Source organism: Crotalus tigris, unplaced genomic scaffold (assembly GCF_016545835.1).
Source record: "Crotalus tigris isolate CLP2741 ecotype Arizona unplaced genomic scaffold, ASM1654583v1 scf7180000017573.2180621, whole genome shotgun sequence".
Lineage (NCBI taxonomy): Eukaryota > Metazoa > Chordata > Lepidosauria > Squamata > Viperidae > Crotalus > Crotalus tigris.
The window spans coordinates 392,190-408,611 of record NW_024096483.1 but is presented as its reverse complement, the minus strand read 5'-3'; the positions used below and the strand labels follow the sequence as shown (position 1 = coordinate 408,611).

At 36.6% G+C, this 16,422-nt stretch overlaps 2 protein-coding genes across 8 annotated transcripts in view; both read left to right on the top strand.

The window, feature by feature from the left end:
- SPATA13 (spermatogenesis associated 13) overlaps positions 1 to 5,552 on the top strand; it is a 97,819-nt gene extending 92,267 nt beyond the window's left edge. For all 7 annotated transcript variants that reach the window (XM_039356282.1, XM_039356304.1, XM_039356274.1 and 4 more), the window contains 2 exons: positions 652 to 726; positions 1,619 to 5,552. In XM_039356282.1, coding sequence (XP_039212216.1) covers positions 652 to 726; positions 1,619 to 1,800 — 257 coding nt within the window. In that variant the 3' untranslated portion in view covers positions 1,801 to 5,552. The remainder of the gene's footprint in view (positions 1 to 651; positions 727 to 1,618) is intronic.
- Positions 5,553 to 11,664: 6,112 nt separating this feature from the next.
- On the top strand, positions 11,665 to 16,160 carry LOC120313796 (complement C1q and tumor necrosis factor-related protein 9A-like). Its single transcript, XM_039356071.1, has 4 exons — positions 11,665 to 11,747; positions 12,087 to 12,253; positions 13,736 to 13,798; positions 15,040 to 16,160. Exons 2-4 carry the CDS (start codon positions 12,088 to 12,090, stop codon positions 15,831 to 15,833), a joined length of 1,023 nt encoding a protein of 340 aa, XP_039212005.1. The 5' UTR covers positions 11,665 to 11,747; position 12,087; the 3' UTR covers positions 15,834 to 16,160.
- Positions 16,161 to 16,422: the final 262 nt, after the last annotated feature.

Sequence of the window (16,422 nt, the reverse complement as noted above, 5' to 3'; positions counted from 1 at the left end):
ACCCAAATGTTGTGAGATTGTAGCATGTAAAATTTTATGATTTTTTAAAATTCAGTTTGATTGTGATTAAATGCTTTGTGCTTAGAGTCGTTCCATCAATGGGCTGGAAGGATCGCATTACTGATTTTTTTAAAATTAAAGCCAAGGTGCAATATTTTGTTTATTTCTGATGGGGTTTTGGTATCAATGGACTCAACACCCAGAGTTAGGTGGTTAATTTTAAATAATGAACAACTTTTAAATATGTTGTTATGTACTGTTATGACTGAAAGGGGCAAATCCAGATTCTCAGGAATAATTCCTTGTGATTTCCACTTACCTAGTTCGTTTTGGTAGAACTGTTCTGGAATGACAAATCTGCATTATTCTGAATCAAACCATTTGTCCATTTTCTCAGTATTCTCTACACTCAATGGCAATGGCTTGTTTACCTTTTTCAGAAGTTATGACATCCTTGCAGAGATGTTGAGAATTGAAACTGAGGTTTTCTATGTATAAAGTCCACACTCTTATTAAATTGTGATGCATCTCCTCTTTTGAAATTAGATTGTTACTCAGTGATGCTTTTTATTGAACTTTGCTTTAACAACATATTACAATCTCGTTCTTGAAATAGCATTAAAATTTCTATCATTTATCCTTCAAACATAGGAATGGAAATCTCAGAAAACCAAAAGAAGCAAGCAATGCAAAATGCACGGAAGTCAAGAAATGGAAAAATGAAAGGTGAATATTTAAAGCATCTTCCCCCACCATGACCAAAGACTGGTTCACCCAAGATACCTTTCCTTTCAGATGAATAATCTTGTTTTCTTGGGTATTAAAGGTATAAAGAAGTGGCACATAGACTAGGCAGTGTAGATGCAACGGGTTAGATTTTCCTATGCTTCACTAGCTGGATATTGGCAAGATATCACTCCTGGTTGTTAATCCATATGTATCATTATGTTCATAAGTACATGACTGTAGATATAGGGGGTCCCTGGTAATAGAACAGGATGATGAACCTATGATATATATATAGTGTTGAACTATGACTCCCAGAACCCATTCACTGTATTAGTTAATATGTTTCATTTTCTAGGTTTACACAATAATTTAATCATAAACTAGCATGCTCTGTTTACATAATACACACAAAAGAAATTAACAATGGTTAAACAAGTTATATGAATACATTTTGTCTTTAGAAGATTTGGTTAAACATGCTGTTTGGATCAGCTTCTTTTTGGATCCTGCTCTCTGAATTAGCCAGGTATGTAGTTTCAGGAAAACTAGAGTATCACAGCAATGCTGTCTCAAAAAACATGCTATTTGAGGTAGGAGAAGGACTGCTGCTTGAGTAGAAAAGAAGATCTCCCAGTTTCCCTTCTTCTATTGCCCTATTACCCCACGAGCTTTTTCTCTATCTGTTGTATACTCCCATTCTTAACACTTATAATGAGTAAAGTGGTGGACAGCAAAGGGAGTTGGCTCCAATTTACCATGTTTGGTCCTTGTAATTTTGCCTAATGGTGAGACTGCCCTGGCCTCTGATTCCTATTTCCTGATGTATAGCAAAAAGTGTCATGTGAATAGGTCCTGAATTATAATCTTTGGCTATTGTTTTCTTCTACAGGTGTCAGTTATAATGGATGCCCAGTGCCACCGCCACACCAGAGTTTGCATCCTATCCATCAGCGTCATGTTACAGTGCCCACTAGTATTCCACAGCAGCAGGTGTTTGCCCTAGCAGAACCAAAGCGGAAACCATCCCTTTTCTGGCACACTTTTAACAAACTGACACCATTTAAGAAATGAACAGCCCAACATCCATGACCTGAGAGGCCATCTGGAAAAAGGGAACAATTTACCAGCAAAGCTTTTGTTGGTCCAGCTGGAAAATCTGGATTCTGCCCTGGATAGAAGATATGGGTTGATTTCTGATTTTCCACCAAAACCTTCATTGAGCAACATGAAGAAGACATGGTTTATTGAAGGAGATAGTGAATGATCTGAAATGGATGTGGTCCTGAATCAATAAACAGACTGATAGGAGAGTTACCATTTGACCACAGTAGCAAATTGCTGCTATCTCAGAAAAGGGCATGTGCATAAGTCATCCTTGTACCAAAGGAATGGTTCAAAACTTTTAAGTCATTTTGACAGGCTTAATAGTGAATGGATTGACCAAATTTAAAAACAGGAAGGATAGTTTCTCTGCCTTTGTGCAGAATTTGGCAAAGGGTGGTCTCATCCTTCCTATAGCTCTTACATCATCAAGTTGTTGGTACTGACAAAACTGCTTAGTTATTCCTATTTGTCTTTGTTTGCTGTGTTGTTCTGTTAAGTGAGACTTAGACTTCCTCCAGGACACATTCATGGCAAAAGGAAGAAAATGTGAACTCGATATCATAAATATATGAACATGTATTTTTATATGAAGAAAGTCCCCCTTGGACTCAGGGTGGAATCTTACCAAAACCGGTATTTTGCTGTATATAGTATCTGATCGTCAAGAAATGGATTTCATTTTGTTATCTCTGCTCTTGAGTCCATGAAAATTACATCATTGGTTTCCGGTATGCCTGCTTGTACTTTATGAAAAATTGGAAGTGTTTTTTTTATTTTAGGAGTGTTTTAAATGGCCTCAGTGTGGCTATACAAAAATAAGGATATGAAAAAGGAACCTGAGAGAGTTTTTACTCAATCCCATAAATATATTCATTCCATCTGGTTTGCAGGTTTCTGACAAAAATAACTTTAAACAAGTTCCAACATGATCTTTTTATGTGGTTGCTCTTATGTGCATCAGACAAACCAGAAAAGGCTTAGGAATTATTTGTTTGGCATTCTGTTAAGAGTATCCAACACTAGGACCATCTGGTGACATTAGAAATGAATTTTGATTAAACGTGATTAGAAACATGGCCTATTTATAGACTATTAAAATGATATGTCCTTGTTTTGATTTGGTTTGTTCTCTTCTGTGAAATGAAATTGATTTTTAACACGGGGTTTCTAAAAATACCCTCCCTCGGGACAACTGCCATAAATTAGGGTTTATGGCATGCTATTGGTCACCCTCTTACATTGCTAATGCTTATAGTAAAACACTGGATATTGAAAATCCTAAGCTATAATGGGTGTGTTCAATTTAATCTGTTACAGTAACACAGCCTCTGCAGTTTGTAAGTCATGGCTCAGTTTGTAAACCATGACTCAATAAACCATGGTTAACAAAACTAGCTCAGAGTATTTCATAAACAACTTATGACAGCGAAAACAAATTCAGGGATTTTTATATTATTTTTGTTACAAAGCCTTTCCTAGATAGGTTGGACTATAATTTCTTAGCCAGCTTGACCCAAAAGAAAGGCTAAACTGTATGAAGTGCTATGGCTTCAACTAGATAAGGTAAAATGTAAAACATGTATATGAGTCATTCCTCAATAGAAATTTAGAAAGTAAACCATTTTGATTTCATCGGAACTTATTTTTGAGCAGATATAGCTAGGAGAGGTTGCCATCCAGCTAAACTGCAACACTTTTCAGACATGCTTCAGTATTAAAGATTGAACTTAGGGAGATTCAGTAGTTCCAAAGTTTGACTTCATTGTGCCGTGGTATATACATATAGGAGGCACAGTGGCTCAGCGGTTAAAGATGTTGAGCTTGTCAGCTGGAAAGCTAACAGCCCAGGTTTGAGACCCGAGTGCCGTGTGGCAGGGTGAGCTCCTGTTACTCCAGCTCCTGCCGATCTTGCAGTTCGAAAGCCTGCAAATGTAAGTAGATAAATAGGTACCACTTCAGTGGGAAGGTAACAGTGTTTCATGTGCCTCGGTATATAGTCATGCTGGCTATATGACCACAGAAATGTCTTCGGACAATGCTGGCTCCTTTGACCAAGAAACGGAGATGAGCGCCGTGCCCTAGAGTCGGACCCAACTGGACAATTACCTTTATGTACATACAGGCACACACATATGGTATTATAATGATTTTTAACGATTGGCAGCTTCAGCAATAGACAATAAAAACCCTCTGATATAATGAAAATGCTAACGAAAGATGCATCCTGATTAGCTCTGACTGATTTTATGAATAGATTGAAAGGAATTGGTGCATCTTCATTTTTAATACACATTGAAATGTCTTTACTAACAAGAATGTTTAAATATGAACAGATAGTTTTAATAACAAGGATGCTACATATGCCTCAGTACATAGCATAACATATCCTTCAAAACAGCCCTTCGTCCCCTTCAGGTATGCTGGATTTTGAGTCTAATTCAAAAATAGCAGTGGAACTGGATTAGAGAAACTGAAATCTTAATTCACCTGCAAAACACTCTGCTGGGGGGACGATACCTAAAAATAGTTTTCATGTTCAATTGTTCATTGTGTGTTCATACTTGCTTTTGATATCCGCCTTCCCCCCCCCTATTAATTTTAAAAAAATGCAGTAGTGATCTCCAGTTCATTATCTTCTTAGTTGACTATTTGGTTTGAACAGCCATAGGTTTTGCAAGAATAACTACTGAATGAGTGCACAAGCTGAAATGGTTATGGAAGGCAATTTGAATTTGTCTTGTATCATTCAGAATAACAGAGTTGGAAGGGACCGTGGAGGTCTTCCTCAAGCAGGAAACCCTAGACCATCTCAAACAAATAGCTGTCCAAACTCTTTTTAAAAACCTCCAATGTTGGGGCACCCACAACTTCTGAAGGGAAGCATTCCATTGATTAATTGTCCCTGCTGTCTGGAAAGTTCTCATTAGTTCTAGGTTGGTTCTCCCCTTAATTAGTTTCCATCCATCTTGGCCAGCTAGATCCACCTTCTGTTCAATGCATGAGCTCCAAGAACACTTTTGACTGATGGCTGTCCAACTGCAGTCTGGAAACCCCAGTGAAGGGGAACATGCCTAATGAGAAATTGTATCCCCCTTTGTCACATATAAACTATCTTAATAACTTGGCATGCTCTCTTAAAATGAAAACTTTTTAAAATTTGAAAAATTCATATTTTTAAAATGTGCCCCTAAAATTGTGTCTAATAATTGGGACTTGTAACAAAAGACTATAGTATATTTTAGATGGCTGACCAAACATTTCTGATTTGAGGCTCGCTATGCTAAAATAATTTTTGAGGACATGTGGATTTTTTATCATTTTGGCAGGTTGAAAATTGGGCAAAAGTTTTCTTAATAGATGCATTAAGCATGTTGGAAGTTTTATATATCTACTTCCTTTTATTTACCACCAAATATCAAAAAGTCGCAGAATTTTACTTATGGTTTGCAGCCATAAGTAAACTTCAGTACTCTTAATTTTTAGAATACGAGGCATAGGTTTTCTACCTCTAATCATAATATCAAAATAGCCATATTTTTCTCCAGGAAGACCTCCTTCTCCCCTTCTCACTTTTTCATATTTCCACCCCAGAAAGATCTGTTAAACATGCTTTAAGTCTTCTTTACACTGTTTAGATCAGGGGTGTCAAACTGGCGGCCTGTGGGCCAGATACATCATGCGCAGGCCACACCCACCCCAGCTCCGCAAAGGCAAAAAAACCCATTGCGATGCATCATGTGACATGATCAAGTTTGACCCCCGTGGTTTAGATGGAGAGACTGCTATTTATAATTAAAAGAAGAGACCACCATTACTGTTGGTACTCTCTTTTAGTTCAGTATGAGAAGTAGTGAGGGATATCTGCTATTTTGTCTAGACAAAAGAGAGAGGATTAAAACATCATTCTCTATTCTCTGCGTGTTCCCAGTTCCTTTTCCAGTAAACACTGTAGATTTAGTGGTTGAAATGAATAGAATAGAATTCTTCAAATTTGTTTGCAGATGCACTGATAACTATGTTACATTCTTCAGAAAATCCTCAAATGTTACAGAGAGGGAAATTATACCATTCATATTATGAAAGAATAAGGCTGTATTCAACTTTTTGCTTGGCAAACTGTTTTTGTTAATAGTCTGTTAGCTAGCTATTTGCAGCCTAATTGTATACTCTATGAAGGAAAAGCTTTTGCACCTTGCAAGAGTATTTGAAGAGAGAAAATTATTAGGCTTTTTCAATATTAACAATCATTTGGTCTGGAATACTACAAAGATCTGATAAAAATGATCACAGTTTAGATTACTACAAGAACTCTTGTAAGCTATTTATCCTAACAAATTAAGTGCCTAACATTTCCTGGGTAATATTTTATCATCTTCAGCTGATTAAGTTCTGAAAAGCCAAGTCAAAGTTAGTATTTGTTCTCAAATTTTCTACTTGTCACTGGATCCCTTTCCCAAAACATAAGAATTTCTACATTTTTTCCCAGAAATTTTCAATTTTCTTACATTTAAAAACCCTGATTTCAAAAACGTACTGCTAACAGTACACAACTCTCATTTCAGAAACACAAAGGCAAAATGGACATGCAAAGTTAACTAAACCTGGCCTATCTGGAAATTAAACTACATTTCAGAATGTTATGCTTCCAATTGATCATAAACTTGGCTTGATAAGAACTTCAAATTTTAAATAGTATGATTGATTTTGAAGCTGTACCAATTCCACCTTACATTCAGAAAAGTGGATAACTGGTTGTTGAATTTGATTGTTGCTTGGTTTAACTTCTTAGATTCCTTCCAAAGTCTTTGCCACAAAATATTATAAAACACAAAGTTGAATACCCAGCATCCATGGTTTTAAATTTCTCATATTAAATGTTGTGCAAACCTGGAGTCCCAGATTTTGTATGATCAATTTCTATTATTCAGGATAGTAGCCATTCTGGTTGGGTATGGACAACATCTGGAAAGTTACTGGTATGAAGACTGTAGGCCATTTTTACACAGCCTCTTTAAACTCTAGATTAATAAGAATTCTCCTTGTGTGAATAAACAGAAAACTCCATCTTGCTTCTGTTGAGAAAGAGAAGTGCCAAATTCTGAATCCTTGATTCATTAATAATTTATATTTTAACAAGGTGAACAATATTTCAAATTCAAAATACGTCTTAAGTTCAAATGGCTTGTTCTGATTTATGGAAGTTTCCCAGGCTGATCTGACTATCCTGGAAGTGTCTTGGATTCAGAATGGTACTGTTTCAAGTTCAGAACACCACAGAATAGTTAAAACAGCATTGGAATATTTCTGGAACTGGCTGGAACAGTTATCGTAAACTAAAAATCATTTCAAACTCAGAATGGAAAATGTTGAGCTCAAAACACTTAATGCACCAATACTTTCTTAAAATAAGTTCACTAGAGGTTATATTCTCATGAACTAAACTGAAAAGCTTGGCTAGTATTACTATACAGTCTATTGCTGGCTCAGGAATTCTGGGAGTTGAAGTCCACAAGTCATAAAAGAGCCAAGGTTGCCTACCCCTGGTCTATTGCCATATTATTCCACCTTGGACAGCTCTTAAGTGTTATGCAAAACAGACACCCTTTGGATTTCAGAAACCAGAATTTCTAACTTAAAATAAACCTTGACTATAAAAGTTGTGTTAGTGAAGAAGTTAGTTGAAATTTTGTCGGAGGGCACTTTTTTAAAAATAATAATAATATTTTAGATGTTAACTTGGAGCTCCAGCCAAAGGAACTTAGCCATAATAAAACAATATTGTTATCAATTGCTTTTTTTTCTGTGTACATGAGATTTCTTTATAATAAATGCATTCTGAAAAAAAATCAATTTAAATTGTTAATATGTGTGTACAAAGTATTCAGCTTGTATATTTTATTTTGCAAGTTTTCTGTGACTTTTTTCTTTCATACAGTTTGTTTTCTGCATCCATGTAGAATCCTTGACTTAACAATCAATTGTTTAGTAACCATTTGATGTTACAATGGCACTGAAAAACTTATGGACTTATGACCATTTTTCACAATTACGACCATTGCAGCATCCCCATGGTCACATGATCAAACGCTTGGCAACTGGCATGTATTTATGAAAGTTGTAGAGTCCCAGGATCATATAGTCATCTTTTGCAATCTTTGACAAGCAGAGGCAATGGGGAAGCCAGATTCACTTAATAACAGTGTTATTAATTTAACAACTTCAATGATTCACTTAACAACTATGGCAAGAAAAGTCATCAACAATTGTTTTGCTTAGCAATGGGAATTTTGGGCTCGGTTCTGGTCATGAGTCAAGCACTACCCATATTTGTTTCAGTCATAGAGCATGTCTTCGTTTTCAAAAGGCTGTGGAAGCTGAAATTCAATGTGTGTATATGGTCCCTTTAGCCTGCTATGTATTTGCTGTAATCCCTCTAGCTAGATTTATCTGCATTAATATGTTATATCAAATGTGTTTTCCTGCAATGTATATAGAAATGTACATTCCTTTTATCTTCTAACTTTATATTTTAATGTGCACATTTACCAGCAGTGTCTTATATAAATGTTACTATACAGTTTATTTTTTGTGTGTGTGATTTTTCACAGTGCATAAAGTGAAAATTTAAAAATGAAGTTTATTGACAGCAAAAAGAAAGTGCTTTTATTTATTTGGCCTACTTCTGTTTTTCAAAAAACTTTTAAGAATGTTCTCAATTTTCATAGAAATGCATAGTGCATAAACATTAAGTGCCTTGTTTGCCATGTTCAACTCAAATGAAGGGACACATATTCTGCATTCTACATTAATATTGCTATAGTCACATGTTATATGGTCATAATTGCTTTTGCCTAAATATGACCTGTAAATCCCAGCATGTGCTCTATATTATAATCTGCAACTTAATGGGTTTTGTGAATTCAGCCAACTGTATTGTTTGATAAATTACACTTAAACTGTATGTGTATTTGTCAAAGTGACTAAGGGAGGGGAACAGTTTGAATGTTCACTAAAATTACTCCTTTGTCATCAGCCTAATACTTAACACCAAGAAATAATTTCACCACTAATAATTTGCACAAAAGGCATTGCTTCCTGATATCAGATATGACCACTGAGTCTCGGGGCTATTTTTTTTAGATTTTTTTTTATCCTACCTTTATTATTTTATAAGTAACACAAGATGGCAACACTTGATAATACTCCTTCCTTCTATTTTCCCTACAACAACAACCCTTTGAGGCGAGTTTGGCTGAAAGAGAGTGTCTGGCCCAAAACCATCCATTTCGCTTTCGCATGGCCATTCACAGTAAACCACAAATCAAAGTGGGATGTTTAATTACACATACATATTCTATTTACTGCATTCCATTCAGAAATAGTATAAGTGACATGTCAGGCAGAGAAGAACACTGGTGAAATGAGAGGAACTGTTCTTAATGTCACAATCTTGTTTTTCACCTTGCTTCATCCTGCACCTGGCATCTGACACTCAGAAAAATTCTGGAGCACTCTTTCTAAAAAGGTGTTTATTGATTTATTTATTTAAGTTATGTGCTGTCTATTTCATTATCGAAAGTAACTCTTGGTGAAGAAAGAATGGAATGGAACAACAGAGAAGAGAAGAGAAGAGAGAAGAGAAGATAATCTTTACTGTCATTTTTTTACTGTGGGCACAACGGCACACATCAAAAATAAAATTTAGTTGCCCACTCTCAAAGTGAACACATACATGACACACCTAAACATACTATATACAACACATGTATAGATCCACATTCCTACGTATACATAACAAATTATTAAACACTGTCCATCTTAAATATATAATGGAAGGCGGAAGCTTGAGAGTTATGAGGTTAATGCTATATGGAATGAAACTATGGCTGAATCTGGATGTTCTGCTTCAGATACCACGAGGCCTCCTCCCAGAAGGTAACAAGGAAAACAGGTCGTGAAGAGGATGTGTAGTGTCCCAAATAGGGACACTGCTCAAGCAACGCTTCTGTGCTATGTCCTGGATGGGAGGGAGGGAACTGCCAATGATCTTTTCGGCCATCCTCACCACTCTCTGCACCACCTACCTGTCTAAGGCAGTGATGCTTCCCAACCAGACTGTGATGCTATATGACAGGATGCTCTCGATCGTCCTCCTGTAGAATAAGAATAGAATAGAATAGAATAGAATAGAATAGAATAGAATAGAATAGAATAGAAAAATGGATATGAAAAACTGGTAAACAGAATATGATAAACTGGTGTTCAGAAATAACCTAATTCCTAAGCTAATGTTTAGAAATAGCCTCATAATTATTTTCAAAAGTGGTGTTATTATTTAAACTCCTATTACAGGGGTCTTCAAACCTGGCCATTTTATGACTTGTGAACTTCAACTCCCAGAATTCCTCAGCCAGGCACGCTGGCTAAGAATTCTGGGAGTTGAAACCCACAAGTCATAAAACGGCCAAGTTTGAAGATCCCTGTCCTATTAGCTTCTCTATCAACCAATATAATATACCGTGTCATTTGTTTCACGTTGATAACAGCCTAGAAGACGATTTAGTGTGCAATCATTCCAAAGGCATTTGTTGATAATGAGTTTTCTATCATATCTAAAATGACAAGAGAGCAATAGAGATTTTGAAAATGGCACTTTTTTATTGTTTCTGTGTTCTAAAAATGCTATCACTACTTGTTTGTGTAATCAAAATGAAACATTTTGTTCTTCTTCCTCAAGGAAAAAAACAGTCCAGTTTGAAAAGGCACCTTTGAGAATATCACTTATTATTTATGAGGCTGATTAGGTATTAACAAGTCTCTTCCTTTTTTGGAAAATGTTAATATATTACACCAGTTTTGGTGGAATAAAAATGGCCAGCTTTGATCTACTGATTTTCCTCCAATCACAAAGGAGGAACGTTTTGCTTATGTCTGGAGTCTGTTATTTCCTACTGACAAAGTGATCTGTTCAACTTCCCCTAATTTTCACTGCCAAACCATTTAATTCTCCAGAGATTTCTGAGGAATCTTTCCATAACCAACAAACTCTAAAGGATTTGAATAAACCACTGACATGCTATTACAATTGCCAAAAATATTTTTGGATTAAATCAGCCGCCCCCCCCAAGTAGAGATCCATTGGTCAAAGTTTCCATGTTCACATATTATCTTGTATTTTAAAACTTTAAAAGAAGGAATAATTGTTATACTCTTCATGGATATGGTATCATTATATACTGTAGTCAACAGGTAGGCAAAGAGGCGCAGTAGCTCAATGGCTTAATGATGGTGAAGGTGATCTCTACTCCAGTGGTTCAAGTCCTAGCACTGCATGTCAGGATGAGCTCCTGTCATTCATCTCAGCTTCTGTCCAGCTAATAGTTCGAAAGCATGTTCTATGCAAATAGATAGATAGGTATCACTTCGATGGGGAAATGAGTTAGTGCTCTGTGCAGGCAATCAGATTCCTGCCAGTTCTGAATCTTCCTGGTTGCAGTGCCTGTTTACGAGGTGGCTCCAGAGAAGGGATGCAATATACATCCTTTTTCAAAGAGGCAAAGATATGTTTCCCTTGAAACATACATACAAGGAAACAGAAGCTTAGATCAGTACAACTCCATAAGTCAATATAACTTTGAAGCCCCCATTGTGTAGAAGGTGATAGAACTCTGTGCAGTTAATATCAGTGTTCGGCAGTTTGCTGGAGATTAATATTTAAATACCAAAATCATTCCACATCAACATCTTGGCATCTATCTCTACATTAATCATTGAACATTTCTGAAGATTGAATAACACTCTTTATAACTTAGTAACCAACTAAATGATTATCTTTATTTTTCCTTCATGTACAACCATTGGAGGAAAGTACAATATATGTCTGAAAACATCCATCTGGGCAGCAATAAATAAAGGTAAGCCTTGAATGGAAACTAGTTAGAATAACTGATTATCAGCCTCCTTCATAAAACCTATAATTGATCCATATTATCTATGCTAGCCTTCCTCAAGCGGATATTATTGGTCAAATTGGCTGGAAGATAATGGAATTTCCAAGTTCAAGACGCTACCAAGAAGCTACCAAGTTGGGCATGGATGATGTACTAAAATATCTTTTCCAGGATTATGAATAATGGTCACTGCAACTCTAATATCTGTTTATGACTCAAGTTTAGCATTTACTTCGCAAAGTGTAACTGCTGATTTTTTTTTTAAAAAGTAATATATTGATTCTTCTATTTGAAATCCGATAGAATGAAACTCTGGATTCTTTTGCTGGCTGTTGCAGTCAGCACAGAAGAAATGCCAAGGCCAAACAGCTGTGTTGAAAGATTTCCTGGAATTCCTGGGAACCCTGGACACAATGGCTTACCAGGACGAGATGGACGAGATGGAACAAAGGGCGAAAAAGGAGACACAGGTATCATATTGCTTTATTGCAATGAACTGTATGTTCAGCAATATTTCTGAAGCATGCATAAAAACATATTCTCAATAATAAATACTCCAATCTTTGTCCAAAGCTGTAATAGTCAATTTGCAGCCTGATTGTTGACTTCTGAAGGTCATACCAAATAGTTAATGAAAATATTATAAAAATGTGGCTCATCATTTACATCAGTGGTTCTCAACCTTTCTAATGCCGTGACCCCATAATACAGTTCCCCATGTTGTGGTGACCCCCAAGTGGGTGTGGCCACCAATAAGAGAGAGTAGGACAGCTAGGGAAAAGGGAAAAAATGGTGGACAGCGTGGTTTGGCGACCCCCGTGAAATGGTCGTTTGACCCCAAATGGGGTCCCGACCCACAGGTTGAGAACCACTGATTTACATGAAGAGAAAGCTACATTTGTTTTCAAATGCTGAATATACATTTGGAAGGAAAGAATGAAGAATGATTGGGTGTGACTGAAATCTGCAGCTTACTCCCTGTCATAACAGCAGAACCATCCAGGTGATAAAACCAACAATCCCTACCTAACAGATTGATAAATGTCAACCAAATTTTAGTGTCCTTTACAAGGAGTAAAGGTCCATCATATGTAATGTACTGAATATACATACTAGAGCTATAGTACTGCCATTCAAGGCATTGGCTCATCGACAAAAGCAGGAGATGCCTCATTGACACAGAGTCACTGCCAGTAACAAAATTAAGCATATATGCATGTTAAATACTACCCAAGGAGAAAATGGCCTGATTCAGGCATGCTAAGCATGGTTTGTTTAACTATGTTTTATCTTTATCTAAGTTCACATTACATGCTAAACCATAACATTATTAATTCAATTTGTTAGAGTTCTATTCTGCTTTTCCTCTAGGAACTTAGAATAGTATATCTGGTATTCTTTAATTATGCCATTGTTGTTGTTAATTGCAAAGTCGTGTCCAACCCATCGCGACCCCATGGACAATGTTCTTAATTATGCCATACAATACCCTTTTAAGACAGGCTGTGTTGTCACCCATTAAATATCCACTGATGGGTCTCCCAAATCTTAGCCCAATATTTCATCCATTGTATCATACTGATACTCATTATATCGTGAAGAAAGTACAATATCTTAGAAAACACAACACATTAAACCCAAACCAAATCATCTCATTATGGCTTTAGCCAGACTGAAACACAAGATAGTAAGCACTGTCTGTTTCTTTTATTCATTTTCTTTGTCACTTAATCATTGATGTCTGCCCTGCTACAAATACGAAAGAAATCAATTCCAGAGGAATTCTAGGACTATATTTTATAGAGATAAGCTATGACAACAAAATCTTACACACCTGATTGTGCTGTAGCTCCTCCTTTTCTTTATACTCCAGTGAATTATGAAGGTGTCTGTTTGAAATTCTGAATGTTATTTCATTTATATGAACAAACATTATCTTTTGCTACTATTAGGTGACCCAGGAAATCCAGGAAAGTCAGGCCGAGATGGCATCAATGGAAATAAGGGGGAACAAGGTAGGAGCCAAAGCTGGTCTCATCCAGAATATGAGGATATGCTTATCCACCGGTAATCTTCTGCTGACCATAATACATACAATAACCTGTGCTTTGTTTCAGGAAAACAAAGAGGGTAGTTGTTTATTAAATAGCCATATAATAATTCATTTTCATGTAAAGTATTTATTATAACCTCATGGACAAATTATATAAGATGCAATTTTAAAATCCTGTCAGGTGAGCAGCAATATTCCCAAAACAACTGACAATCATCATGTATGTTTACAAAATTTTGTAAAAAGCCAGAAAAATGGGATCTATCAGCTGTCCCTAGTCTGATGTCCTCCAGAAATGGTCAATATAGGCAGGGACCAGATTGAGGAAAGCTGATGAGGCCCATAAGTTTCTCACTCTGTGTGAAGAAAATGCAATGCATCAGTTTCAATGTGATGTCTTGCCACTTACTGGAATACCACTGCAGGTTGGAAGGCTTAGCATGCAGCGTTGATCAAGACTTTTTGTTCTAGTTTGGCCATTCTAACATAGCACCTTTCATGAGAGCATATTTGATCTCCTGACAGCATTGTGATGTTTCTGCTTAATTCTGTACTCTTCTACTGGTAGTGTCTTCAGCACATAATTTCATTTTGGATATCATGGACTAAGGGTACAGTTGTTCATTGCTTTAGATTTAGTTCTAGAAAAGCATTTTTATGCTTACAGAAGCAGGAACTTGTCACCTGTCTCAAACTCTTTAAAGCAATATATATATTTTTCTGTTAAGCCATAACATTACATTAAGCACAGCCACTGTGAAAACAGATTACATCATTTTTTGCCATTTGACCTTAGGCTGGAGTACAAAATTTAACTTGGTCAAGAGCCTGGATATGGTTTCTGGCCAGCTCCAACAGGCCTAATGGTGTTAAGAAGTTTTAGAAGGAAAAAAAAACCCCACACTTTCTGGAGGAAGACTCCAAAGACCCCAATTCTCCAAACTTGTTCATTCTGATATAATCTGAGACTCTCTCATTTCATATGTTTGCCTGGGGGGGAACCTAGTATCCTCTTCTGCTTTTTCCTTCTCCTCAAAAATCAAAGGTAGTCTCACCTCATCTGCTCTTGGTTTTGTGTTAGATAATACAGAAATAATAAATGTCTCTTCCCGTTATCTTGGATTTATACTTTCATCCCTCAGATGACAGATGCTTTCACAACTCTGTAAAAGATTAACTGCAAGGTCTTTCCTTTTCATTTAGGGGCTGACGGCAGAGTTGAAGAAAAAGGGAACAAAGGTGATAAAGGAGAGCGCGGCTGGCCTGGGAAATTTGGGCCAAAAGGAATTCCTGGACCGGTAGGGGACAAAGGTCACCAGGGGGAGCTAGGACCACAAGGAAGGAAAGGGATAAAAGGGGACCTTGGGCCAATTGGCCCCAAAGGAAATAAAGGTGAAATTGGAATTCAAGGTGAAATAGGATTAAGGGGACCTGTAGGTCCAAAAGGCTACGTGGGTCCTAAAGGAGAGATAGGAGGCCCCGGACCAAAAGGCAGTAAAGGCAATCAGGGAGAAAGGGGTTGGAAGGGAGAACGGGGAGAAAAGGGAAATCTTGGCAGTACCCCAGTTATTGGCAAAAGTGCTTTCAGTGTAGGCCTCACCGCTAAATTTCCTCCACTCAATGTTCCCATCAAATTTGATAAAGTCTTATACAACAGCTTCGACCATTATAGCACAGAAACTGGAGTGTTCACCTGCCAAATCCCTGGGGTCTATTATTTTACCTACCACATCACTGTTTTTTCAAGGAATATGAGAGTAGCTCTAGTTAAAAATGAGCACAGGATGCTCCACACTGCAGATATGTACCAAGGGGTCGAAGACCAGGCCTCTGGAGGAATCGTCCTGGAACTTCAGAAAGGGGATCGGATATGGCTGCAGTGTTATGGAGGAGAGACTTATAACGGATTGTATGCAGATCCAGATGATGACACTGTCTTCAGTGGCTTTCTTCTATTCAGTACCTCAGAAGCACCAGCATCTGTGCCCTCCAGCTGATTGCTTGGTTTTGAATATGTATGTCACTTATATGACACAGCCTAGTTTTCACATGAAGTTTCCATCAAAATTCATGAAACCAAATCAAGAACTCCCAGGCATTTTTTTGCAGAATGATGCTGAATACTATGTGCATTACTTTGTTTATATGGTTCCTAAATTCTAATATCTTACATAGTTCTTTAAATCACGATAGAAAAATTATTTTGCCCTTGTTGTTATTGTTTTAATCAAGTAAACTTGTTTAACTTAGTACAAAAATATTTTTAGACTAATTAATAAAATCACAAAATCCACTACTATATATTTATGCCTAAATATGTTTAAATAAAGCAAAATAAAATAAACAAATTTTGTTGAACAAATAATCTTGGGTTTCTTTTATTTTTCATTCCTACTGTCCTCAGTCCTTTAAAACAAGTGATTCCTTGATCACATATTGCATTAAATCATGATTTATTTTAACCATGCTTTCCTGAGTATATTAGAAAAAGCCAGGGTCTGTCTTGCAGAAAAGAGAAATAATTATGCCTTGCCTGGAAAAAAAAATCTGAATTATTTAAATTTTTACTTACTATTGCCCTGGAGT